At 49.1% G+C, this 27,960-nt stretch overlaps 1 protein-coding gene across 8 annotated transcripts in view; it reads right to left on the bottom strand.

Annotated features, from left to right (window-relative positions):
- The window catches only part of ATF6 (activating transcription factor 6), a 396,729-nt gene that overhangs the window by 185,960 nt on the left and 182,809 nt on the right, over window positions 1-27,960 (bottom strand). For all 8 annotated transcript variants that reach the window (XR_006273702.1, XM_043490629.1, XM_038412787.2 and 5 more), the window contains one exon: window positions 3,989-4,053. Coding sequence is in view for 7 of the 8 variants with exons in the window: in XM_043490629.1 (XP_043346564.1) it covers window positions 3,989-4,053 (65 nt within the window). In the remaining variant the exon portion in view is untranslated. The remainder of the gene's footprint in view (window positions 1-3,988; window positions 4,054-27,960) is intronic.

Here is a 27,960-nt window from a genome sequence, read left to right as displayed (position 1 = left end):
TAGATAAGTTCATGAAGGCTATTAGCCAAGATGGTCAGGGATGCAACCTCATTCCTGGGTTTCCCTAGCTTCTGACTTCAAGAAGCTGGGGGTGGACAACAAGACAATGGATCACTCGATGATTGCCTCTTCTGTTCAGCTCCCATGAAGCACCTGGTATGGAAGGTGGAAGACTGGATACTGGGCTAAATGGACCATTGGTCTGACCTAGTATTGGCAATTCTTATGTTCTACCTGGTACTGGTAAGGAATGCCTTCATGGCCCAACTGGTTTGGAATGCTGTATTCAAAAACAAGAGAAAAGGGGTATCATAGAATCATAGAATAGCAGGGTTGGAAGGGACCGCAGAAGGTCATCTAGTCCAACCCCCTGCTCAAAGCAGGACCAATTCCCAACTAAATCATCCCAGACAGGGCTTTGTCAAGCCTGACCTTAAAAACTTCTAAGGAAGGAGATTCCACCACCTCCCTAGGTAAGACATTCCAGTGTTTCACCACCCTCCTAGTGAAATTTTTTTCCCTAATATCCAACCTAAACCTCCCCCACTGCAACTTGAGACCATTACACCTCATTCTGTCATCTGCTACCACTGAGAACAGTCTAGATCCATCCTCTTTGGAACCCCCTTTCAGCTGTTCCCTAGCAGGTACTCCATTAGCAGTATTTTGTTGAAAGCAGCTATCAAATCCCCCCTCATTCTTCTCTTCCGCAGACTAAACAATCCCAGTTCCCTCAGCCTCTCCTCATAAGTCATGTGTTCCTGTCCCCTAATCATTTTTGTTGCCCTCCGCTGGACGTTTTCCAATTTTTCCACATCCTTCTTGTAGTGTGGGGCCCAAAACTGGACACACTACTCCAGATGAGGCCTCACCAATGTCGAATAGAGGGGAATGATCACGTCCTTTGATCTGCTGGCATTGCCCCTACTTATACATCCCAAAATGCCACTGGCCTTCTTGGCAACAACGGCACACTGTTGACTCATATCCAGTTTCTCGTCCACTGTAACCACTAGGTCCTTTTCTGCAGAACTGCTGCCTAGCCATTCAGTCCCTAGTTTGTAGCGGTGCATGGGATTCTTCCATCCTAACTGCAGGACTCTGCACTTGTCTTTGTTGAACCTCATCAGATTTCTTTTGGCCCAATCCTCTAATTTGTCTAGGGCCCTCTGGATCCTATCCCTTCCCTCCAGCATATCTACCTCTCCTCCCAGTTTAGTGTCATCTGCAAACTTTCTGATGGTGCAATCCACACCATCCTCCAGATCTTCAATGAAGATATTGAACAAAACTGGCCCCAGGACCAACCGTTGGGGCACTCCGCTTGATACCAGCTGCCAACTAGGCATGGAGCCATTGATCACTACCCGTTGAGCCCGACAATCTATCCACCTTATCGTCCACTCATCCAGCCCATACTTCTTTAACTTGCTGGCAAGAATACTGTGGGAGACCGTGTCAAAAGCTTTGCTAAAGTCAAGGAATAACATGTCCACTGCTTTCCCCTCATCTACAGAGCCAGTTATCGCATCATAGAAGGCAATTAGATTAGTCATGCATGACTTGCCCTTGGTGAATCCATGCTGACTGCTCCTGATCACTTTCCTCTCCTCTAAGTGCTTCAGAATTGATTCCTTGAGCACCTGCTCCATGATTTTTCCAGGCACTGAGGTGAGGCTGACTGGCCTGTAGTTCCCAGGATCCTCCTTCTTCCCTTTTTTAAAGATGGGCACTACATTAGACTTTTTCCAGTCATCTGGGACCTCCCCGGATCGCCATGAGTTTTCAAAGATAATGGCCAATGGCTCTGCAATCACATCCGTCAACTCCTTTAGCACTCTTGGATGCAGCGCAACCGGCTCCATGGACTTGTGCTCATCCAGCTTTTCTAAATAGTCCCGAACCACTTCTTTTTTCACAGAGGGCTGATCACCTCCTCCCCATGTTGTGCTGCCCAGTGCAGTAGTCTGGGAGCTGACCTTGTTTGTGAAGACAGAGGCAAAAAAAGCATAGAGTACATTAGCTTTTTCCACATCTCTGTCACTAGATTGCCTGCCTCATTCAGTAAGGGGCCCACACTTTCCTTGACTTTCTTCTTGTTGCTAACATACCTGAAGAAACCCTTCTTGTTACGCTTAACATCTCTTGCTAGCTGCACTTCCAGGTGTGATTTGGCCTTCCTGATTTCACTCCTGCATGTCTGAGCAGTATTTTTATAACCCTCCATCGTCATTTTTCCAATCTTCCACTTCTTGTAAGCCTCTCTTTTGTGTTTAAGATCAGCAAGGATTTCACTGTTAAGCCAAGCTGGTCACCTGCCATATTTACTATTCTTTCTACACATCGGGATGGTTTGTCCCTGTAACCTCAATAAGGATTCTTTAAAATACAGCCAGCTCTCCTGGACTCCTTTCCCCCTCATGTTATTCTCCTAGGGGATCCTGCCCATCAGTTTCCTGAGGTTGTCAAAATCTGCTTTTCTGAAGTCCAGGGTCCGTATTCTGCTGCTCTCCTTTCTTCTCTGTGTCAGGATCCTGAACTCAACCATCTCATGGTCACTGCCTCCCAGGTTCCCATCCACTTTTGCTTCCCCTACTAATTCTTCCCGGTGTGTGAGCAGCAGGTCAAGAAGAGCTCTGCCCCCAGTTGGTTCCTCCAGCACTTGCACCAGGAAATTGTCCCCTACACTTTCTATGTGCCATGGTACCAGAAAAAGAAGCTAACAGGCTGATTGGTGAAGATTAGACTTGGGAGACATATAGAGTGCTTTTAACTTGTAATCAGGTCTACTGTAAATATAGGTAGTTTGAGGGCCTATTTAGGGAGCACACCTTCTGTGTAAAGTGAACTGTGAGAAACACCTGCCCACAAGGATCAGTAATATAGTAACTCTTTCTTTCCTATAGTGCACTGTTGTTTGCTTTTAGCAACAAAATTGGCTAAGTTTGCTTATTTGGCCTCTTGAACATTCTTCATAACAAAACACAAGTGTAGTCGGTCAATTGGCTATACTTTTAATCAATAAGCCTGATATGAGTTCTAGAGACTTTGCCGGCTCAGACTCAAGACTCTGAGATAAGGGCCTTATTAATTGGGTGAAGCTGCTCCTTCCCTGACCTAAGGAAAAGGGAGAAAGCCTGCCTGCTTCCTACAATCAGCAACTCTGCTGGCTGGATTTGGTTTGGAGGCCTTCTTAAAAAGGACACATTTTATTTATTTATTTATTTTTGCAGTGTATTTTTGGTCCCAGGATATTAGAGAGACTAGGTGGGTGAGATACTATCTTTTTGGTCCAATAAAACATGTTTTCTTTTTGTCAGTTTGGTTTTGGTCTCACTGTTTGGATCCTGTAAAGGAGAAGACATTGAAAACTCCCCTTCCTCCAAAGGCGAGTGGGCAGGAAAGATCAGTAGGAGATAACAGAGCTATTTTTCTGTTTTAGGTTTTCTTGGCCCTAGCATAGAAGCCTTCTCTCTTGTGTTGAGGGTCCCTGGAATGCTCTCAAGAAGAAACACTTCCCTTACTGGAGCTACTACGCTTTGTAGCCTTCTTGAGCACTTGAATATTCCTGGAGAGCCCTCCAGGCATCTTCCTAGCTTGGGGCCTGGATTGATGAATGGACTTCTCACCGAGACCGGCCCTATGCTTTTTTCTGAAGGTTCTCTATTCTTAGGAGGGGACTCAGTGGAGTGAGAGGAGGACTCAAAGAGTCATTGATAGAAACTCTAGAGGAAAAGGAGAAAGTAGAGCCATAACATGAGGGTCTCTCCAACTTAAATGCCCCAGAGAGTGAACAGAAAGATTCAAATACGCTAGTTTAATAAGGGTCAGTAGTTTTGCCAATAGATGTAGAGGGAGTTGGAGGCAAATTATGAGAGCCAGATGGAGTATTCAGAGATGGGTGAGAGAACAGGTAAGTGTAAGGTAATAACCAAACAGAATATCTGAACACTACTAATCCAGATGGACAGGATTTGTCCTATCTTACCTGATGCTGGGGTCTGTGTTTGGCATGGCCATCAGCTGAGAATCTGTATTCTCCCCTGTAGAGCTCTGAAAAGGGAAAAATAAATCACATCACACAAAAGGGAAATCAACAAACAGGCTCACTGAATTCAACACTACACTGTACATGAAACCAGGTCACCAACAAATGGTGAGTGTGGATTACCTTGCAGCAAAAATCTGAGACAGGTGATCACAGATTCAAGTCCAACAGCAGGGTTTATGTCCAAGTCTGACAATAATGCTATAAATTACTTAGGAGGAAGGGGAGGAAAATGACTGCTTCAATTTAAGAGGTGCCATTTTGGGAAGAAGAATTGGTAAGCCCACTGCTTTCTGTCAGTCGCAGGTGGCTATCCGCGGTAAAACGTAAAGCTCAAGGGAATTTTAACAAATATAGTGAATAAAGCATGACACCCTGACTAACGTTCCCTCACCTCATAAAACAGATACTAATGTTGAAGGTCTGTGTGCAAGCTACTGTGAACACATGACCGCTGCAGTGTTCCCTAGCAGCTACTCCATTAGCAGTATCTAATTAGATGCCTCGAGAATGAAAGACCCTGTATAGGAGCCAAAAACGTTTCCACTGCAGAATGGTTTAACTGCTGCAAAAATAGTCAACACAACATTCTAATTGAAAATAACACTATACAAAAATCAATATTGTCCCTATTAAATGGATCAAATACTACTAACTGATAGATCTCAAAACACAGTGCAGATCTTCAACTGTGTAGTGAGGCGGGGTGGCCTCCTATGGACCCGGAGGGGGAGGAACCCCTCACTGAGCCCTGGTGGGAGGAGTCAGGCCATGCTCACCCCTCCCGCTGGAAGTCAGTGGATGGGATAGGAAGTAGAAAAGGCGGGTCTGAGAGCTCAGTTGGGCTGCAGCCGCTGGAGGAGCCAGTCACCTTCTGCTCTCTTTTGAGCTGGGAGACTGCTGCAGGCCCCTGGGGAGCTGAGGACTGGCCAGGGCCGCCGGAGCTATATGCTGTCCAGCCCACAGAAAAGTTGCCAGGACTGCCGCAGGCCTTCTACCCTGATGACTTGGAGAGCCCTTTACAGACCTAGGTACAACCCGAAGGGGAGTTGGGAAGTGGCCCGGGGTAGCTGACCCTAGTCTGGCTGCAGCACCACCTGAGCTTATGTCAGCATGTTGTGGTCAGAATCCCTGCTGAACCCATGGCAGACCACTTTTCCACTGTTAGGGCCCTGGGCAAGGACACAGTGGAGTGGGTGGGCCTGCATCCCCCCTGCCACCCCTAACTCTGGGATGGCAGTCTTCCCCTTTCGGTCAAGAGGCCAGAGCTTGTTGGCCATCCACAGGAGATAGACTGCCTGAACACATTGCTGCTCTGCCCTGAACACAGGCCCAAGCTACAGATCTTGATTGCCCTGCCCTGACTAAGGGCCTTGGCGCCTAAACTGTGATTGTTGCTCGGTCCTGACCACAGGCCTGAGTCAGAGACCTGCATTGCCCCACCCTGACTGAGGGCCAAGGGCTACCTAACTGCAGTTGCTCAGCCCTGACCACAGGCCCAAGCTATAGACTCATTACCCTGTCCTGACTATGAGCCTGGGCTACCCTGACTGTGTCTGTTGCTCACCCCCCCTGAACACAGACCGAAGCTATAGATTCTTGTCGCCCCACTAATTCCCCATGGTAGGTGACACATTGAGACATAGTGAGGCAGCATGGCCTCCCATGGACCCGGAAAGGGAGGAATCCCGCCGCTAAGCCACTACAAGCTGGAGTAAACTGATGTGGACACATTGTGTTAAACGAAGCTATGCCAATTGTCACCACCTTAGGATTTGGCCCTTCATTATTACTGGGGAAACATCAGTGAGTTGGGGTGTTTCCAGAGGGGTCCTGTTTGAATTGGTTCTCAACCCTATGGTGCTCAATATTTTTATCAATACTCTGAAATAAAGGATTAACTTATTGCTGATAAAGTTCACAGATGACACAAAGCTTGGTGAGGTGGTAAACAATGACAGCAACAGGTCACTGATAGAGTGTGACCTTGATTGCTTGGTAATCCAGGCCCAATCAAACAAAACATGTTTTGACACAGCCAAATGCAAGGTCACACACTAGGAACGAGGAAAAGACGATAACCTTTCGTAACTGTTGTTCTTCAAGATGTGTTGCTCATCTACATTCCATTGTAGGTGTGTGTGCTCGCCATATGCACCGGAGCCAAAAGTTTTTCCCTCAGTGGTATCCGTAGGGGACTGGCTCTGGCACCCTCTGGAGTGGCGCACATATGTGCTGGTATAAGGGGCACTGCCAGCCCCCCTCTCTTCAGTTCCTTCTTGATGGAACTCTGACAGAGGGGAAGGGGGTGGGTCATGGAATGGACATGAGCAAAACATCTCGAAGCACAATAGTTATGAAAGGTAGCCGACTTTTCTTCTTCAAGTGCTTGCTCATGTCCATTCCATTGTAGGGGACTCCCAAGCAGTACCTACAGAGGCAGGTAGGAGTTCATGGACCTGGCTCTGCCAAAGCCAGCATCATCTTGGGCCTCTTGGGTGATGGCATAGTGCAGGAGTGGCCAACCTGAGCCTGAAAAGGAACCAGAATTTACCAATGTACATTGCCAAAGAGACACAGTAATATGTGTCAGCAGACCCCTATCAGCTCCCCCACTCCCCCGCTCCCAGTGCCTCCCACCCACTGGCAGCCCTGCTGATCAGTGCCTCATGCTCCATCCCCACACCTCCCAATCAGCTGTTTTGTGGCATGCAGGAGGCTCTGGGGGAGAGGGGGAGGAGCAATGGCACGGCAGACTCAGGGGAGGTCATGGGAAGGGGTGGAGTGAGGGCAGGGCCCGTGGCAGAGCCAGGAGTCGAGCAGTGAGCACTCCCCGGCATATTGGAAAGATGGCACCTGTAGCTCCAGCCCTGGAGTCAGTGCCTAAACAAGGAGCTGCATATTAACTTCTGAAGAGCCGCATGTGGCTCCGGAGCCACAGGTTGGCCACCCCTGGCATAGTGCGTCGTGAACATGTGTACCAATGACCACGTCGTGGCTCTACAGATGTCCTGGATAGCCCTTGGGGAATGAGCCTTCACTATCAGTGGAGACACAGCCTGCACTATCTCGTAGCAAGTATGGATGAAGATTGTGATCCAAGCCAAAATCCTCTAAGAAGACACTGAGAGGTCCTTCATCCTGTCAGGGACCGCAATGAAAAGTTGAGTAGATCTGTAGAAGGGCTTGGTGCACTCCAGGTAGAAAGCCATGGCATGCCTGACATCTAGGGTGTGCAGACGCCTCTCCTTGTTGGACGTGTGAGGCTTTGGACAGAACACAGAGAGGAAAATACCCTGGTTGACATGGAATTGCAACACCACTTTTGGCAGGAAGGCCGGATGCGGATGCAGTTGGACCTTATCCTTATAGAACACTGTGTACAGAGGCTCTGACATGAGGGCTTTAATCTCAGAGACTCACCTCACCATGGTAGTAGCTAGAAGGAATGCAACTTTCCATGACAGGTGTGAAAGAGAGCAGGAAGCGAGAAGTTTGAAGGGAGGGCCAGTGAGTCTGGAGAGGACTAGGTTGAGATCCCACTGGGGAACTGGGTCCCAAATCAGCGGAAAAAGTCTTTCAAGGCCTTTCAGGAACTGAACATTATCTCATGTGAGAATATAGATCTACCCCAGAACATGAGGGTGGAAGGCTGATATGACTGCTGAGACTGATATGGCCTTGATCAATGAACATAAAAGGCCCTGATGCTTTAAGTGAAGCAGGTAATCTAGGACAGATTGTAGAAATGACTGGATCGGAGAGATATTCCGCTCCAACGCCCATCAGGAGAAGCGCTTTCACTTTGCCAGGTACATCGCCCTGGTAGAGGGCTTTCTGCTCTCCAAGGGGACCTACTGCACCTGACTAGAGCAGGCTTGTTCCTTGGGGTTCAGCCACTCAGCAACCACACTGTGAGGTAAAGAGAGGCGGCGTTTGGGTAATTGTCCGTGATCCTGAGAGAGCAGGTCCAGGCAGATGGGAAGTGTCCACAGGGCTGCCACTGCTAAGTCCATGAGCATGCCGAACCAATGCTGGTGCAGCCAAACAAGACTTGTGCCTTGTCCCTTTTGATCTTCAGTGGGACTACTGGGAAGGCATACATCAGGCTGCCTGACCACAAACAGGAGGAAGGCATTGGATAGTGAGCCATTGTCAAGACCTTGCAGAGAGCATAACTGGTGACATTTTCTGTTTTGTCTGTTGGCGAACAGGTCCACTGGGGAAGTTCCCCACTTCTGGAAGAGCATCCTAACGACCTCCGAGTGAGAGAAAAAGGACCTGCTGAGGCAATCTGCCAATATGCTCCTGATGCTGGGGAGGTGTGAGGCTTCCAGGTGGATAGCACGCTGGATACAGAAGTCCCACAGCCGATGGGCTTTCAGACAAAGGGCCAATGATTGAGCTCCTCCGTCTGCTGACATAGAACATGGAGGCTGTGTTGTCTGTCAGCACCTGCACCACACAATTGGACAGATGAGAAGGAACACTTTGCAAGCCAGGCGGATAGCCCTGAGCTCTCTGATGTTTATGTGCAGTGACAGCTCCTCTCGAGACCATAGCCCCTGAGTTTTGAGTGTACTGAGGTGTACTCCTCAACCAAGGTCAGATGTATCCAAAATCAGGGACAGTGTGGGCCATGGATTCACAAACAGCACACCTTCCAACCCCGGATTTGGGTTGGACCACCACTGCAGGGAGGTGAGTACCCGTGGCGGGATCATGAGAAGTTTGTCCAGGTGATATCTGGCCGGAGAGTAAGTAGACCGATTCCAGCAAAATCTGGAGAGGTCAGAGGTGAAGTCTCACGTGCTGGACAATGTAAGTGTATGCAACCATGTGCCCTAGTAGCCTGAGGCAGTCTCGGGCTGTGGTAAGTGGGTGGGCAATGACCTGGGTTATCAGATCGGACATTGCCCTGAACCAGGCCTCTGGCAGGAATGCTCTGGCTCAGGTAGAGTCGAGTAGCGTTCCAATAAATTCTGTCATCTGCATAGGTACCAATGTTGATTTTTGTTCGTTTATCAACAGGCTCGGTGCTTGACAGATGGCTCGCAGCATTGTGTCTCGGCCTTGGACATGGTCCCTTGAACCCTTGATGAGCCAGTTGTTGAGGAACAGGTAGATCTGGATACCCCGACATCTGAGATAGGCAGCGACTACCGCCATGTACTTCGTAAATACCCTTGGTGCCATAGCTAGGCCAAATGGGAGCACTGTGAATTGGTAGTGGGTGTTCCCAACTATGATTCGACAGAACCTTCTGTGGCAGTGAAATATCAAAATATGAAAGTAAGTGACTTTCAGATCGAGGACGGTGAAGCAGTTTCCCAGATCCAGGGAGAGAATGATGGAGGCCAGGGAGACCATGTGGAACTTCAATTTCTTGAGATACTTGTTGAGGTTTCACAGGTGAAGGATGGGGCATAGGCCCCCCTTGGCCTTTCGAAAAAAAAATAGTGGGATCAGTGGGACTAGTGGGAAGGCATACATCAGGTTGCCTGACCATGACAGGAGGAAGACATTTGATAGTGAACCATTGTTGAGACCTTGGAGAGAGCAGAACTGGTCATAAATGCTGTGGAACTTCCTCCACGGTTCCCACCCACAGAAGACCTTGCACCTCCTAAGCAAGCAGATGATCATGAGAAGGGTCCCTGAAGAGGGATGGGGAGGGGAGGTGGGAGGGAGGTATAGAAAGAAAATGGAGGGTATACCCCCCTGCCACAGTGCTGACCACCCATTGGTCTGATGTTAAAGAAGCCCAAGCAGTGAGGTGGGGCAATAAACCGTTGGAAAACAAAAGGGTGTTGGATTCAGGATACAGGCTGGGAGGTCACCTTCGAGTGCACCCTTCAAAATGCCTGTTTGTTACCCGGCTGGTGGCAGGTAGAGCTCAAGTGAGCCGAGGAGGCTGGCAGTTGACCCTTTTGGAGCTTATAGCCCTTGCCCTTTTTGCTGAAGGGCTCTGATTTTGATTGGCTCATGAATCTGGGTCTGCTGCGGTTTGAACCGCTTCCTTGTGGGCGCTGGCATGTAAAGGTTCAGGGAGCGCAAAGTAGACCAAGAATCTTTCAGGCCAGGTAATCTGTTATCCGTTTACTCTGAAAATAGTGCCAGGCCATCAAAGGGGAGGTCCTGGATCAGCTGCTGAAACTCCACCAACAGCCCAGATGATTGCAGCCAAGACTCTCTCCTCATGGAAATGGCCTAAGCCATGGTCCTGTCTGCGGAGTCCACTGTGTCCAAGGCTACTTGGAGGGCTGCCCTCGCCACTGTTGCCCTCTTCAAGAAGAGCCAGGCAGCAAATCCACAAACCTGGCCGAAGACTGCGAGATGTTATAGTCATAGCAGCCAAGTAGGGCCTGGTGATTGGCCACTCTCAATTGGAGGCTGGCAGTTGAATAAATTTTTCTGCCAAAGAGATCGAGCCTCTTCACCTCTTTGTTCTTAGGAGTCAAGCCCAGCTGCGCCTCTCTGTCATGCTCATTGGCCGCGGATACGACCAGCGAGCTCAGGGAAGGGTGGGTCTTAAGATATTCAAAGCCTGTGGCCAGGACATAACACTTTCTCTCCACCTGCTTGGAGGAGGGAGTTTGCCACAAGGCCTTGATCAGTTTCACCATTCCCTCGTGGATAGGCAAGGCCGCCTTAGATGGGGCGGCCACATGGGCAACATGTGAACCACCAGCTGGGAGAGGCTAGCCCGCAGCCCCATCCCTTCCGCATGAGGCCCTGCTTCTTCCGCTCCCTGCCAGAGCCCAGAGCCTCAGTGGTTAGAGCACTCATCTAGAATGTGGGGGACCCAGTGTTCAAGTCTCTGATTCTGAATTATTTGCAGTGTTGTTGTAGCCATGTTGGTCATAGGACATAAGAGAGGCAAGGTGAGTAAGATCATATCTCTTATTGAACCAACTTCCATTGGTGCGAGGACAAGGTGAGCTGAAGAAGAGCTGTGTTGAGCTTGAAAGCTTGTCTCTTTCACCAATAGAAATTGATCCAGTAAAAGATATTACCTCACCCACCTTGTCTCTCTCTCTGATTCTGAATGAGGATCTCAAACCTGGGTCTCCCACCGTGGCTGCCAGCCCCTGCCCCAGGCTTGCCCTCCCCCACAGCCCCAGAGTGCCAGGAGGGTGGGCTGTATGGCCCCAGCCCCTTCTCTCTCTCCATACTCCTAGCCCCTGAGCACCAGGAGGGTGGGCGGCATGGCCTCAGCCTCGGAGCGGCGGGAGGGCAGGCTGCGTGGCCCCAGACTGAGCCGGGGCACCACAAAAGGGGAAGCCACAGAGGGGGAGTTTGGGGGCAGTGCATGGGTGGGGCCACTCCTGGATGTATGGGGATGCACAGCCTCCCCCAGCCTATGACACCTGCCACCCATGGGCGGCCACACTCAACATGTCAAACAGGGTGTCGGAGGGTTCCAACAACTCTTCGGCCTCTAGTCCCAGGTTCGTGGCCACCCTTTTAAGTAGCTCTTGGTGAGCTTTTATATCATCCTGGGGAACAGTGTAGGAAGGCCCCACTGCCGCCTCATCAGGTGTAGAGGATGAGAAGGCAGGCTCAGGCAAGTCAGTCAACTCCGTTTCCCCCGCCAGGGGAGCCTCGGCTGAGGCTGGCTGCTCTTGGGGACCCTACTCTGATTCCTCCTCTGAGTCAGGGGGCGAGCAAGAGACTGTTGCTGATTGCTGATCAGATATCCGAGACTGACGGGTGCACATGCTCCAACATTTGAGAAAACCCCCAGAGAGGTGCCATAGAGCCAGCCACTGGCTCTGAGGCCTTGCGTTCACTGGCAGTGCCAGGCGTAATCCCGATGCTCCTGGCGGGTGACCTTGGCCCACAGGAAATGTGCCTTCCTCGCTGTCCGAGCTTGAGAAAGAAACTTGTTTCAGGGACTCGGGCAGTACAGCTGCCACCAGCCTGCCCATTCCATGTTGGCTGTCCCCACGTTCCTCTTTTGGGGACTGTTGCCAGGATGTCGGCACTCAGTGCCATGTCTTCAGCGTCAGTGACGATAACCTGGCGATCGACGCCTCACGCTCCGACAGCAGTGCAGCTCCGTTGACCTGGAATGGGAACAGGAGCAAGGAGACATGTGTCTTGACTCTGGAGACTGGTGATGGGCCTCTGGAGACCTGTATCGATGATCCGCAGATAGGTGATGAGATACCAGAGACCAACGCTGCAACTCAAGGGATCAGTGCTGCAAGTCCAGAGAGCAACACAGACGCTCAAGGTACCGGTGCCAGGCCTTTGGGGACTGGCGATGTGCCTCTGTGGGTCTGCGCCAGACAGTTGGTGATCAATGTGGGGATCCTGGAGAGCGGTACCTAAAGTCTGGGGAGCGGAGCCGGAACTCTGGCAGGTAAGCCAACTCCTATCGGAGGGCCGGTGGTGCTGTTCTGCAGATGGGATTGCATTGGCAGGATGCAGCCTGCAGTGGGGAGTGGTGTTGTAAAGACGGGGATACCTGAAAGAGCCCCTAGGTGGGTTTGCCCCTAAAATGAACAATCTCATTGGCCAGTGCGGAAGGGACAATGTGCCCTTAGTGGCCTGGTATGTCTCCAGTGTGGAAGGCACTGCTAGATGCTCCTGCCACTTTGTGGGGTGGCATGCGGGTCTCAGAGAGGGTTCAACAGCTCCTTGGATGCTGGAGCCTAGCTGTGGTCCGGAGGAGATGAGCTGCCCTGCATGGATCTTTGCCCACCTCCGACTCTCTCCTTCCCCTTACATGATGTAGAAGACCACCCTCTCCCAGGTTTTTTCTGCTTCTTAGCCAGCATTGGGGACCGGGATTGGTGCCAGTCCAAGGCTGGTGCCGGCGGTGCGCTCTGCACCAAAGCGGCAGTGCTTAGGGCAGAGTCTGATCTGGCTGGCTTGAGGCCGCTGCAAGGGCCAACTCCATAAGGAGTGCTCAAAACCAAATATCCCTCACCTTTTTGGTGTTCAGCTTGAAAATTTTACAGATGCGACACTTGTCGCTCATGTGGGTTTTCCCCAAGCACCATAGACAGATTTGGTGGGGATCACTGACAGGCATAGTTTTTTTTTGCAGCAATCACAAGGCTTAAAGCCTGGACTAAGTCCCGTAGGGGACTAACAAACTACTTCTACACTTAACACTAAAGGAATGTTAAACTATATAGAAAAACACTCTAACAACTATATACAGTAGTAGGCATCCTTCAGTCTTGAGAGACCATGGGTATGCGCCCCTGAGAGGTGTGGTTAGATGTTCGGCCACGTGTGTGTTCTGCCTCTGTGCTGCCCCGGCTCTGCACAAACAGCCGGCACAGCACCTTGAGTGAACTGCCCAACGACCACAAGATCTGTTAAGGTACAAAGGCACCAGGCCAAGTTTACTGTTGACAAAGTATGGTAATAGCACCAGAAAGACTCTATGAGGATACTAAGACATGTATGCCTGTGACAGTGGATGCAGCTCAGTGAATGGCAGGGCTTTCCATTCCCCCTTTGGCTGGATAAAGATACTCCCCCTGAGATGCATCTTTATATCCCGATACAAACAACTTATGTACTACCTCTGACACAGTTACTGCACCCTGATATGGCTAGTTATCACCCATCACTTTGTACATGTTTGTTTGATCAAAACATCTTTATTATGTACTGTCATTCTGACCGTATCTTTTAGCAGAGGTCTGTGTGTTCCTGTTATCCTTGGGGAATGTTTTTCTACCATTCTTGATACTGGGATGTTCTGGTATCACTTGATATCGGGATCTGTTTGTGTGAGTACTTTGTGCCTTGCGCTTCTTAGGAATGTGTATTTCTGCAATATCAGCCCTGTTCTTGTCAGATTCTGTCAGCAGGTCCTGCCTCATACCAAGCCTCTAATACAAGGGCTTATGTCTCAGGCTCTCTTCCTACTAGAAGAAGTAAAGAATTTACTCAGTTGGTTTTATGGCAGCTGGGGCTGTGGTTGAAGAGACCCACTCAAGAGAGACAATCTCTGCCGCATCTGTCACATTTAAAGGTGATGTTTCAACCCTTTGGGTTCTACCTTCTGTGAGCTCTTTTCTACTCTGCTAAGCTGCACTGCATTGCTCTCAAACTCCAGAGACCTTTGTTAAGATCTTGTTTCTAAAGGCTGCGGTCTTCAGTGTGATCTTCCCAGTTGTCCACATCCACATCCATTTCTTTGAGGTCTCACTTGAACACATTATTGAAACGCAATTTTGGGCATCCTATGGGTCTTTTTCCAGATGCCAATTCGCTAGAAATTTTTAGGGGCAGTAGAATCAAAATAGTGAACACTGGAAAAAGGTAAAGCTTGCTGAGGCAAGGGAACGTTTCAGCACCATCGCTGGTGGTAAAAAGGAACTGAAGGGGCGGGGGGGCCCCGGCAGCGCCCCTTATACCGGCGCATACATGTGCCACTCCAGAGGGCGCCAGAGCCAGTCCCCTATGGATACCACTGAGAGAAAAACTTCCGGCACTGGCACATGTGATAAGCACACACACACCTACAATGGAATGGACATGAGCAAGCACCCAAACAAGAACAGAGGTCACACCCACAGAATGGGGGACTCTGTCCTAGAAAGCAGTGATTCTGGGAAGGGTTATGAAGTCTGATGGAAACCAACTGAATCCTGAGCCCCTTTCCCCATACCAACTCTGCCCACAGCCTTAGAAGGTCTGAGCCCTCCCCACACCTCTGGCTTGGGAGGGAGGAGATGCTGAGTACTTCTCTGTCCACTGGCCACGAGCAGTGGGAGGCAGTGCCTTTGCAAAGGCTGCTCATTGCTCTCCCTCCCGGTGGCTGCTCAAAGAAGTGTTGACTTGAGACTCTGCTCATCCACTCCTTGTCCTGCAGCACCAACGCCTAGTGCCTCCCGAGGGCTCCTCCTCATTCTTCTGTGGCTCCTCCTAAGAAAGTGGTGTTATAACCATACAGCTAAGGGTAGCCTAGAATTCATCCTTACCTGTAAGGGGTTAAGAAGCTCAAATAACCTGGTTGGCACCTGACCAAAAGAACCAATGGGCAAAGAAGATACTTTCAAATGAGGTTGGAGGGGAGGAGGCTTTGTTTGTGCTCTTTGTTTTTGTGTTCTCTTGGGAAGCAGAGAAGCATCAGCTCAGAAAACTCCTTCTAAAATCATCCTAAAATGAGTCTCAATATTGCAAAAAGAGTAAGTAAATAAGGCAAGGCACGTTAAATTATCTTTTGGTTTTAGCTTGTAAATTTTCCCTGTGCTAAGAGGGAGGTTTATCCCTGTTTTTTGTAACTTTAAAGTTTTACCTAGAGGGGAATCAGCCGTGTTTTGAATCTGATTACCCTGTAAAGTTACTTCCATCCTGATTTTACAGAGGTGCTTCTTTTACTTTTTTTTCTTTATTATAAAGTTCTGTTTTTTTAAGAATCTGGTTTACCTATTTGGTTGGTATATTATTCTCAAGCCTCCCCAGGAAAGGGGGTAAAGGGACTTGGGGGGATATTTTAGGGAATAGGAACTCCAAGTGGTCCTTTTCCTAAATCTTTGTCTAATTCACTTGGTGGTGGCAGCAGTACCCATCTAAGGACAAGGAAGGACATGTGCCTTGGGGAAGTTTTTAACCTAAGCTGGCAGAAATAAGCTTAGGGAGTCTTTCATGCGGGTCCCCATATCTGTACCCTAGAGTTCAGAGTGGGGAGGGAACCCTGACATGGTGGTAGAGGTGGGATCATTTTGAACCAAAAGCGCAAACAAAGCTTCCCCCCCCCAGATTTAAAAGGAGAGCTAAACTCCACCAAAGAAGTTTTTTGTTATTTTTCTTGATGGTATGAAGCCACTTCAGCGCAGCATGGTTGGTTTGCAGGTGGAAATGCCGTCCCCAAATATATGAGTGTTAGCTTTTTCAGAGCATACACAATGGCATAACATTTCTTTTCGGGGATTGACCAGTGGCTTTCCCTGTTAGACAGTTTTTTGCTCAGAAACACAGCAGGATGCAATTCCTGACAATCATAAAATAACCACATTGGTAGCAAAATTAACTAAAAAAGCTCTAAACATATTCAACAAAATGCCTATTAAAAATTCTTCTAACTATGGTAAATTTAAAATTTTGGTTTTAAAACAATTTCAGATTACACCTAAAATTTACAAAGTAAAATTTAAAGCCCTTAAATATGGGCTGAACTAAGTAATGTGGCTTATGTAAACCAAATAAAAAATCTGTTAAATAAATGGGTCAAAGGCAGAAATGTAACTAGCTTTAAAAAAATGTGTAATTTGGTTGTCCAAAAGCAGTTCCTAACTATAAACAATAATAATGCAAAACATTGTTTATAAAATAAAAAAATAAACTCAGAAAAAAGTCTTGCTTTTTATGCTAATCAATACAAGCTGTCCCAGACCGTCAAAAAGGCAGGGCAAATCAAAACAAAACAGGTAAAGGTAGCAAAAAAACCCAACCCTGGTTGCAGTTTGGGCAAATACCAAAAGGAACACCCCAAAACCACACCCTACCACCGGGGGCAACCCAAGGCCCCAACTATACCCCCCAACACCCTCAAACACCTTGTCGTCCCACCACACCATTCTCCAGCAACCCACCCCGCCCCAGTGACTAGTCAGGTGGGCGATGTTTTAAATGTAACAAGCTGGAGCATGTAAAGGCCAACTGCCCCAAAAACCCCAACAAATTACAGTTCATTGCACCGGGGTCACACCAAAGGTCTACAGGCCCAAAAGCCTCCCAAATACCCTCAGAACAAAAAAAACCCTGTAAGCGTGGGCAAAAAAAGGGTTATCGCGTAAAGGGACACTGAAGCACAAGTGTCAGCTATCCACCAATCCTTAGTAAACCCCAATTTAATCAACCCACAGGTCCAAGTAACAATTCAACCCTTCAATTCAAACTCTTTTGACTTGCCTACAGTCAAATTGCCTGTCCAGTACAATGGCTGGTCAGAAATGTTAACTTTTGCAGTCTATAATAATTATCCCATTCCCATAGTGCTGGGAAAAAACTTGGCCAACCATGTAAAGCTAGCCAAAAGAATGGGAATGGTCACCTGCAGCCAGACTAAGCAAGCCTTCACACCTAGTTCTGTCTCTAAGCCTTCTACAAGTTTTTACCAAAAACCCAGACTAAGGTGGTAAAACCAAACCCCATGCCAATGTCTGCAACAGCAATGGTAAATCCAGTCACAAAAACCCAGCCAAAGCCGGGCCCAAAACTGGAACTGGGAAAGCAACCAGTACCAAAACCATTGCCAACACTGAATCGAGCACTTGCAACCCTGTCTGCAACCCCAGCGCCAAAGGGCACCAACAAGCCTGCCCTGGCAGTAGCAAATAAACCTACGCAAGAGGCTCAGCTGAAGCCTAAACCCCAACATAGTGCACCAGAAAAACGCGGTTCACAGTCAACAAAAACAGCCCCATCCCCTACATCGCTTCCAAAGGAACCAAGCCCAAGTCCACAATCCAATAAAAAACTAATGTCTCCAGCATTAATAAAACAGTTCCAGGCCAAGCAAAAAGCAAATAAAAGCTTCCACGGAGCTTGGATGGCGACACAAAACAACTCACCACCGCTCAGCTCTTCTAATCAATCCCTGTTTGTTTAAAAAACAAACAAACCCCTTTTATACAAAAAAACTCTTTCTGGCATCCACAAAAACAGTTGGTAGTTCCAACTAAGTACCGGGTAAAACTTTTAAGCCTAGCCCACAATCATCCTAGTGGTCATGCTGGGGTAAACAGGACCAAAAACCGTTTGGGGAAGTGCTTCCACTGGAAGAAAATGGGCAAAAATGTTTCTACCTATGTCCGGTCTTATAAGGTGTGCCAAAAAGTAAAAAAAACCCAGACCAGGTCAGAGCCCCTTTCCAGACACTCCCAATAATTAAGGTTCCCTTTCAGCAAGTAGTTGTAAATATTCTGGGTTCTTTCCCCAAAAAAACACCCAAAGGAAAGCAGTAAATACTGACTTTCATGGATTTTGCCACCCAATGGCCAAAAGCAGTAGCGCTAAGCAACACCAGGGCTAAAAGTGTGTGCCTGGCCTTAAACATTTTTGCTAGGGTAGGTTGGCCCTTTGACATCCTTACGGATTCAGAAACTAATTTCCTGGCAGGAACCATAAAAAGCCTGTATAAAGCTCATGGGGTAAACTACTTGCTTGCCACCCCTTACCACCATCAAACAAATGGTCTGGTGAAAAAAGTTTAAAAAAACTTTGGGGACCATAATACATAAATTCGCACCGCAGCGGCCCTCCTACTCGTCGCGGCGTAGCCCCCGCGGCTCTCATTGCCGGCGACGGCCGGGTATGGGCCCGACGCTCCAGCGCCATCCATTTTCAGGGCTAGTTGATTCGGCAGGTGAGTTGTTACACACTCCTTAGCGGATTCGTAAATAAGCACTCCAACAATTGGAACCTAGTGTTACAGCAGTTCCTCTTTGCCTACAGGGCTGTACCACATCCCAGTTTAGGGTTTTCACCATTTAAAATTGTGTATGGCCACAAGGTTAAGGGGCCATTGCAGTTGGAAAGCAGCAATGGGAGGGGTTTACGCCTTCTCCAGGAACTAACATTCTGGACTTTGTAAACAACCTACAAAACACCCTCCAAATCTCTTTAGCCCTTGCTAAAAAAAAACAACTACAAAATGCTCAAAAAGAGGAAAAGGCCCGGTATAACAAACATGCCAGAGGGTGTTCCTTCAAAGTAAGGGACCAGCTCATGGTCTTAAAGGCACATAAAATAAAAGTGTCATAAAAAGGGCCATTTACGGTCCAAGAGCACCTGGGAGCTGTTAACTACCTCATAGCATTCCCCAGTTCAAACCTAAAGCCTAAGTTGTACCATGGTAATTCTCTAAAGCCCTTTTATTCCAAAAAATTAAAGGTTTGTCAGTGTCCATGAAGAAAATAATGCTAAGTGGCCTAAAGGTGTCTACTACAAAAAAAAAAAAAAAGTAATGGTGGCATAAAAGAGGCAAACCTCTCAATAACCCTCAAACATATGCAGCACCAGCAGATCAAGGAGCTGTGCACTAAATTCCCACCCATGTTCTCAGCTGCCCCAAAACTAACCAAACGGGCATACCACTCAATTAACACAGGTAATGCTCGCTCAATTAAAGCCCAACCTTACCGGGTGGCTCCTCAAGCCAAAACTGCTATAAAACAAAAAATCCAAAACATGCTACAAATGGATGTAATCCACCCCTCTAACAGTGCGTGGGCATCTCCAGTGGTTCTAGTTCCCAAACCAAATAAAAAAAATACGCTTTCGCGTGAACTACTGTAAGCTAAATGCTGTAACTTGCCCAAACAACTATCCAATGCCTCGTACAAATAAGCTATTAAAAAAACTGAAACGTGCCCAGTTCCTCTCTACCTTAAACTTAACCAAGGGGTACTGGCAAGTACCGCTAAATAAATCCGCCAAAAAAAATCCCCCCAAAACCCCATGTAGGGCTGTATAAATTTTACGTGCTCCCTTTTGGGCAGCAAAATGCACCCGCCACCTTCCAAAAACTTGTAAATAGTCTCCTAGCAAAATTTAAAAAATCTGCAGTTGCCTATCTTGACAATGTGGCCATATTTTCTAACTCATGGGCAAAACACCTAAAGCATCTCCAACAGCTCTTCAAGCGCATACAAAAGGCAAAACTAACTGTTAAGGCTAAAAAGTGTCAAATAGGCCTAAACAAAGTAACTTACCTTAAACACCAGGTGGGTCAAAAAACTATCAATCCCCTACAAGCCAAAGTAAATGCTATCCAAAGGTGGCCTATCCCAAAGTCAAAAAAACAGGTCCAATCCTTCTTAGGTTTGGCCAAATATTACAGGTGATTTGTACCGCACTACAGCAAAATCGCTGCCCCACTGACCAACCTAAACAAAAAAACCCAGCCAAATGCAGTTCAGTGAACAGATGAGTGTCAAAGGCCTTTAAGCCAGGTTAAAGTGACACTCATATCTAACCCTGTGCTCAGGGCCCCAAACTTTAACAAACCTTTCCTAGTAACCACAAATGCATCCAAGCGTGGTGTGAAAGCAGTTTTAATGCAAAAAGGTCCAAATCAAAAATTGCATCTGTTGTGTTTCTAAGCAAAAAACTCTCGAAGTGGACTTGTCAATCCCCAAAAAGAAATGTTTCGCCATTGTGTACGCTCTAAAAAAGCTACACCCATACATTTGGGGACAGCGTTTCCACCTGCAAACCGACCATGCTGCTCTGAAGTGGCTTCATACCATCAAGAAAAATAACAAAAAACTTCTTTGGTGGAGTTTAGCTCTCCAAGATTTTCATTTTAAAATACAAAGCATTCAAGGAACTTCTAACAAAGTGGCTGATGCACTCTCCCGTGAAAGCTTCCCAAAATCAACTGGTTAAAATCATCCTTAAAATGTGAAGTATATTATTAGTATTTATATAATCAGTAGTATAGCTAGAGGTACATGTGTCTTATTAACTGTGTTTTCTTCTAGAGCTCCAGGAAGAAATCACAGTTAGCGTGGTACAGGCTGTCCAGCACCATCTGTGATTTGGGCGGTGTGTCATAACCATACAGCTAAGGGTAGCCTAAAATTCCTCCTTACCTGTAAGGGGTTAAGAAGCTCAAAAAACCCAGTTGGTACCTGACCAAAAAAAAAACAATGGGAAAAAAAAACTTTCAAATCGGGGGGGTGGGGGGGCGCTTTGTTTGTACTCTTTGTTTTTGTGTTCTCTTGGAAAGCAGAGAAGCATCAGGTCAGAAAACTCCTCCTAAAATCATTTTAAAATAAGTCTCAATATTGCAAAAAGAGTAAGTAAATAAGGCAAAGCACATTAAATTATCTTTTGGTTTTAGCTTGTAAATTTTCCCTGTGCTAAGAGGGAGGTTTATCCCTGTTTTTTGTAACTTTAAAGTTTTGCTTAGAGGGGAATCCTCTGTTTTAAATCTAATTACCCTGTAAAGTTACCTTCCATCCTAATTTTACAAAGGATGCTTCTTTTACTTTTTTTTCTTTATAATAAAGTTCTGTTTTTTAAGAATCTGGTTTACCTATTTGGTTAGTATATTATTCTCAAGCCTCCCCAGGAAAGGGGGTAAAGGGGATATTTTAAGGAACATGAACTCCAAGTGGTCCTTTTCCTAAATCTTTGTCTAACTCAATTGGTGCTGGCAGCAGTACTCATCTAAGGACAAGGAAGGATTTGTGCCTTGGGGAAGTTTTTAACCTAAGCTGGTAGAAATAAGCTTAGGGGGTCTTTCATACAGGTCCCCACATCTGTATCCTAAAGTTCAGAGTGGGAAGGAAACCCTAACAAGTGGACAGAGGTGAGAGGAAGAATTCAGTAATCCTAACACCCTCTGTTTCTTCTCCTGGCTGGCAAGAGGAGTTCTGGTGCTTCCTCACCTCTTGTAGCCACCACTGCTCCTTCCAGATGAGGCCCCACAACCTTCTTTACATTTTGAGAAACCCAGAACTCCCCCAAGCCTTGCCACTACTGGCTGTCCGGCTACAAGCTAGTGGTTTGTCCTCCTCCCACTGTTTAGTAGGGATGAGGGCACGTGAGGGGAGACCTGGGACTTTTGCTCTCCACGAAGAAACGTCACTCATGATACAGCACAGACCTTGGCAGCTGTGATTTTAATAAGGCTAAATGTAAATGTATACATCTAGGAACACACAATGTAAGCCACACTTACAAGATGGGGGACTCTATCCAGGGAAGAAGTAACTCTGAAATAGACTGGGGGGTGGGGGTGGATATTCAGCTGAACATGAGTTCCCAGTGTCATACTGTGGCTAAAAGGGCTAATGTATAAATGGGGGAATCACAGTAGAAGTAGAGAGGTTATTTTACCTCTATATTTGGGACTGGTGCAACTGCTGCTGAAATAATGAGTGAAGGAACATGTGGAATAATTCTGGTGCCCACAATTCAAGAACGTTGTTAATAAGTTGGAGAGGGTTTAGAGAAAAGCCTCAAGAATGACTAAAGGATTAGAAAAAGACAGTTACCTTTTCCGTAACTGGTGTTCTTCGAGATGTGTTGCTCATGTCCATTCCACAATAGGTGTGCATGCTCACCATGTACATCGGTGCTGTTACTTTTTCCCTTAGCAATACCTGTAGAGGAGCGCCCCAGTGACCCCTGGAGTGGTGTCGCCAAGGCGCAGTATAAGGGACGCTGCACGCTCCTCCCACCCTCAGTTCCTTCTTGCCAGACAACTCCAACAGATAGGAAGGAGGGTGGGATGTGGAATAGACATGAGCAACACATTTCAAAGAACACCATTTACAGAAAAGGTAACCGTCTTTTCTTCTTTGAGTGACTGCTCATATGCATTCCACAATAGGTGATTCCAAGCTATATCTGTTCAAGATGGGTAGGAGTTCACAGACACTCGGGACGGAGCACTGCCCTGCCAAACCCAGAGTCCTCCCTAGTCTGGGAGACGATCACATAACGCGAGGTGAACGTGTGGACTGATCATCATGTGGCAGCCCTACAAATTTCCTGAATAGGGATGTGAGCCAGAAAGGCAGCCGAAGAGGCTTGCGCCCTAGTCAAGTGCGCCCTCACAATCAGCGTTGGAGGAACTCCCGTCAGGTCGTAACAAGTACAGATACATGAAGTGATCCAATTGGAGAGCTGCTGAGTGGAGATTGGCTGACCTTTCATGCACTTGGCTGTGGCGATGAACAGCTGCAAAGACTTCCTGAACGGTTTTGTATACTCTAGGTAAAAAGCCAGTGCCCGTCCCACATCCAGCATGTGGACAGGCTAGGGACCGAGCATGATTCTATGTGAAGGCGGCCCTCCCCACTGGATGCGTGGGGTTTGGAGATCAGGACCCAGAGCTCGGAGACCTGCCTAGCAGACATGATCGCCACAAGAAAGGCTACTTTCCATGACAGGTGGGACCAGGAGCATGTAGCAAGCGGCTCAAATGGACGTCCTGTTAGCCTGGCCAGCACCAAGTTCAGGTCCCACTGAGGGACTGGGGGTCTAACCTAAGGAAAGAGGCGATCCAAGCCCTTAAGGAGTCGACCGGTCATGGCATGAGAGAATATCATGTGGCCCTGTACTGGCGTGTGAAAAGCCAACAGGGCTGCCAGATGCACCTTGACGGATGAGGGTTTTAGGCCCTGGGCCCTGAGATGAAGGAGGTAATCCAGTATGAGCTGGATTGGGGCAGCCCCTGGCGAGTCCACCGGGAAAACCAAGACCATTTCACCAGGTAGGTCTGATGCATGGAGGGCCTCCTGCTCTCCAGGAGGACTCGCTGGACTCCCTCTGAGCAAGTCCTCTCCTCCTGGCCTAACCATTGAGCAACCACGGCGAGAGATGGAGGGCTGCTAGGTTGGGGTGGAAGAGGCGACCTTGGTCCTGGGAGAGACGGTCCAGGCGGGTTGGCAACGGCCACCACAAGGCAACTGCCAAGCTCGTGAGAGTCCCGTACTAGTGCTATCTGGGCCATGCCGGGGCAATCAGAAGGACATGAGCCCTGTCCATCTTGATCTTTTCCAAGGCCTTGCTGAACAGTGGAATCGGGGGAAGGCATACAAAAGCTGACCTGACCAGGACAGAAGGAAGGCTTAGGAGATCGCATCCATGCACACACCCTCTCCTTCCCCGCCGAGCAAAAACGGGGACACTGGTGGTTCTGTCTTGTCACACAGAGGTCCACTTGGGGAGTGACCCACATTCGGAAAATCCTGTGCACCATCTCCAGATGCAGTGACCATTCATGCTGAGAGGAGAAGTTCCGGCTCAGCTGATCCGTCCGAGAGTTTCAGATGCCTGGTAAGTGGTGGGCTGCCAAGTTGATATCATGGGCTATACAGAAGTCCCACAGCCTGAGGGCTTCCCGGCAGAGGGCTGAGGAGCTGGCACTGCCTTGGCTGTTGATGTAGAACATTGAGGCCGTGTTGTCCGTGAGAACACTGAACATCCTGCCTGCTAGGCATGAACGAAAGGCCATACAGGCTAGATGGACCACCCTGAGCTCCTTGACATTTATGTGCAGGGCTAGTTCCTGGACCACAGACCTTGGGTCTGGAGGTTTCCCACATGGGCTCCCCACCCCAAGTCCACCGCATTGGACATCAACTCCACAGTTGGGGGCTGGCCCCTGAACGGGACCCCTTGGAGCATGTTTCCCGGGGTAGATCACCAGCGGAGGGAGGCTAACACAGGTTCAGGCACAGTGAGGATGTTTTCTATCCTGTCTCTGGACTGGGAGAATGCCGAGGCCAGCCAGAGCTGAAGGGGCTGCATCCTGGGTCTGGTGTGATGAACCACGTACGTGTATGCCGACATATGACCCAGGAGCTGGAGACACGCTCTGATGGTCGTCTTGGGAAACCTCGTGACCACCCTGATGAGCTCCGTCAGGGTTTCTAATCTGTCTGGTGGGAGGGAGGGCTCTGGCCGATGTCGCATCCAGAATCATGCCAATGAACTCTATCCATTGCACCGGTACCAATGTAGATTTGGTGCTGTTTACCAGAAGCCCCAGTGTGGTACACGTTGACAGGAGGAGTGTTACGAGATCCTGTACTTGTTATCTGGAACTGCCTTTGACCAGCCAGTCGTCAAGGTAGGGAAAAATCTGGATCCCCCCGACACCTGAGGTAGGCTGCTACCACAGATACACTTTGTGAAGACTGAGAGACCTTGATAGGCCAAACAGGAGGACAGTGAACTAGTAGTGTTCCTGCCCTACCGTGAAATGGAGGAAACGCCTGTGGCCCTCGAATATGTGAAAGTGGAAGTACGCATCCTGTCGACTGAGGGCAGCATATCAGTCTCCGGGGTCCAGGGAGGGGATGATGGAGGCCAGAGAGACCATTCAAAACTTGAGCTTTACCATGTACTGGTTCAGGCCTCATAGGTCCAGGATGAGCCTGAGCCCCCCTTTCACCTTTGGGATAAGGAAATAGTGGGAGTAGTACCACTTGTATCTGAACTCTGCCAGCACCACCTCCACCGCTCCTAAGTGAAGAAATTGCCTCACCTCTTGCTTGAGTAAGCTCTCATGAGGGGGGTCCCTGAAGAGGGATGGGGAGGGAGAGTGGATGGGTGGGATAGAAAGAAACCAGTGGGTATAGCCCCGGGAGATGGTGTTGAGGACCTATCGGTCTGAGGTCAGTCGCGACCACTCTGGGAGGAAAGTACCTAGGCGGCTGGAGAAGGAAAGATCGGGTGGCTCTCTGGTACAAACTGCTAAGTCATTCCCGGGCATCCCATCAAAACTGGTGCTTACCTACCTACTTGCCCTTGGAGGGGCCAGACTGGGGCACAGGCCGAGATTGCGGTTGAGGGCGCTTTTTATAGTCCCTTGATTTTTTGTAGGGGGGCTCATATCTGGAGTGGGTGGCCTGACTGGGGGGCCTGCTGCGGTTTGAATTTGGTCCTGGCTGGGGCTGGGACACAGAGCCCAAGAGTCTTTAGTGTCATGCGGGAGTCCTTAAGACCGTGCAACTTCATGTCTGTTTGTTCCACAAACAGGGCCTTGCTGTCGAAAGGGAGGTCCTGCAAGGAGTTCTGTGGCTCGCTGGACAACCCCGATAACAGGAGCCATGACGCTCTCCTCATGGACACTGCGGAGGCCATAGATCTCGCAACCGTAACTGCAGAATCTGAGGCTGCCTGAAGAGCCGCCCTGGCAGCAGCTGTGCCCTCCTTGATCAGAGCCTTAAACTCCTTCTTAGCATGTTCCTGGAGGGAGTCCACAAACTTGGGCATTGAGCCCCACAAGTTGAAGTCATATCTGTCCAGCAGGGCTTGGTGGTTTGCCACCCTCCGCTGGAAACTTGAGAACGAATAAATCTTTCTACTGAATAAATCTAGTCTCCTCGAGTCCTTATTCTTAAGGATAAGAGCGGGTTGCCCCTGGTGCTCCTTATGGTTGACCACCTCGACCACTAGGGAGTTGGGGACGGGGTGGGTATACAGATACTCGTGCCGTTTAGTGGGCACGAAATACTTTCACTCGGCCCTCTTAGAGATGGAGGGCAAGGAAGCTGAGGTTTGCCACAGAGCATTTGAGATCTTTGCAACACCTTCATGCAGTGGGAGAGCCACCCTGGTCAGCGCTGTAGCTGAGAGGACATCGAAGAGAGAGTCCGAGGACCCCTCCACCTCAGGTTATAAGTTGCGGCTTGATACCACCTTTTTCAAAAGTTCCTGGTGGGCTTTTGTGTCCTCCTGCGGGACAGGAAGAGGAGGGGCCGTGATTGCCTCATCAGAAGAGGATGAGGATGTGGGTGCGGTGCTCTGCATCCCCACCGGTGGAACTGGGGAGGATCGCTCCACTGACTCCTTTCTGAGGGGCTGAGAGATGGAGGCCAACAACCTTTCCAAGGCTCCGGCCACCAAGCAAGCCACCACCGGGGGCTGCATCGGGGCCCACAGGGCCCATTGGTACCATGGCAGTGGCCAGGGAGCCCAGTGCCACTGCACCTGCTGTAGCACCAACGAAGCGGACTGTCCTGCCTGACTCGCCTGGCTCACTGACTGTCGACTTCAAAGGGAGACCAGGCTGGCATACGATCTACCGCTATCCCGGGGTGGGGACGAGCGACGGCGTCACGAGCAGTGCCAAGCTGGAGACCGCGATCCCGGTGTGGAGGAGCGAGAGTACTGTCTGTAGTGGCTGCTCCACAAACGGCTCCACGAACGACTCCGATGGGTGGATCAACAGCGGCTGGATGCCAGCGATCTACGCCTGGGCCTGCAGGAACGGTGTCACGGCGGAGACCTTGAGTGGGACGGAAAGCAGGAGCAGCATTGATGTTCATATCATGAGGGACTACGATAGCTTCTCAGAATCAGCGATCTCCGGTGCCATCTGTCCCAGTCCTGGCGGGGCATGCTCTGATTGCGGGGTCTGCGTTCCCTCAAGGCAGAGCGGTGCCTGGAACCTCTGCTGGTTGGCACCCAGCCAGGCAACCTGGTGGGGGTCGATAGGGACTCGTGCAGGCTGCACGCAGAACGGTCACTGTACGGAGAACAGCATTGGGAACCTTCCCTCAACCGTGAGCGGTACCATCTGTGTGGCAACTGTGGCGGTCGAGTGCCGGATTGCCTCTGGACTGGGGAGTCACTGGCGTCAATGCAACCAGTACCGATAGAAACATAATGTGTCGAGCCCCCTGCAGGGCCTCCAGCGTGGAGGACACCTGAATGTGGCCACTGGTGCCCTGAGAGGTCAGCTCAGAGGGGGCCGGTCTACTCTGATCGACTTGAGTAGCTAGCGAGGTCGATGGGGATCGAGAGTTGCCCAACGCAGGTCTAGTCTCTCCAGCAGCCTTGCCCTCTTCTTCGCCTTTTTAGAGTGTCAACTAGTGAAAGGCACCATTGGGTCGCCATGCACTGATGCTGCGGTGCTCGGTGCCGACTTGGAGCAGTGCAGCGGTGTTGGGGTCAGGGCCAACTCCATCAAAATGGCTTGGAGCCGTATGTCCTGCTCCTTCTAGGTCCGAGGCTTAAAGGATCTGCAAATTTTGCAGCGGTCGCTGAGATGGGTTTCCCCCAGACAGCGTAAACAGTCTGCGTGCAGATCACTCACGGGCATAGGTCTTTTACAAGTTTTGCAAGACTTAAAGCCTGGGGCATAGGGCATGCCCCAACCCAGGCGCTGAACTATTCTAACTTCTTTCTTCTTCTTCGTAACTACAGGTACTAACTTACTATGAACAAAGAAGTCCAAAAAGGGAAAGCTACAGCAGAGCTGGAGCAGAGCAGTTCCAAGGCACCTTCACTGGCAGCAAGCAGGAACTGAGGGTACAGGGGGCCTTATACTGAGGGTACATGGCGGCGCTCCTCTATGGGTACTGCTAAGGGAAAAACGTCTGGCACCGGTGCATGTGGCGAGCACGCACATCTATTGTGGAATGCACATAAGCAATCACTCAAAGAAGAAACCTGCCTTATAGTTATAG

Source organism: Dermochelys coriacea, chromosome 8 (genome assembly GCF_009764565.3).
Source record: "Dermochelys coriacea isolate rDerCor1 chromosome 8, rDerCor1.pri.v4, whole genome shotgun sequence".
Taxonomy (NCBI): domain Eukaryota; kingdom Metazoa; phylum Chordata; order Testudines; family Dermochelyidae; genus Dermochelys; species Dermochelys coriacea.
This window is presented reverse-complemented; position numbering and strand designations above follow the sequence as displayed.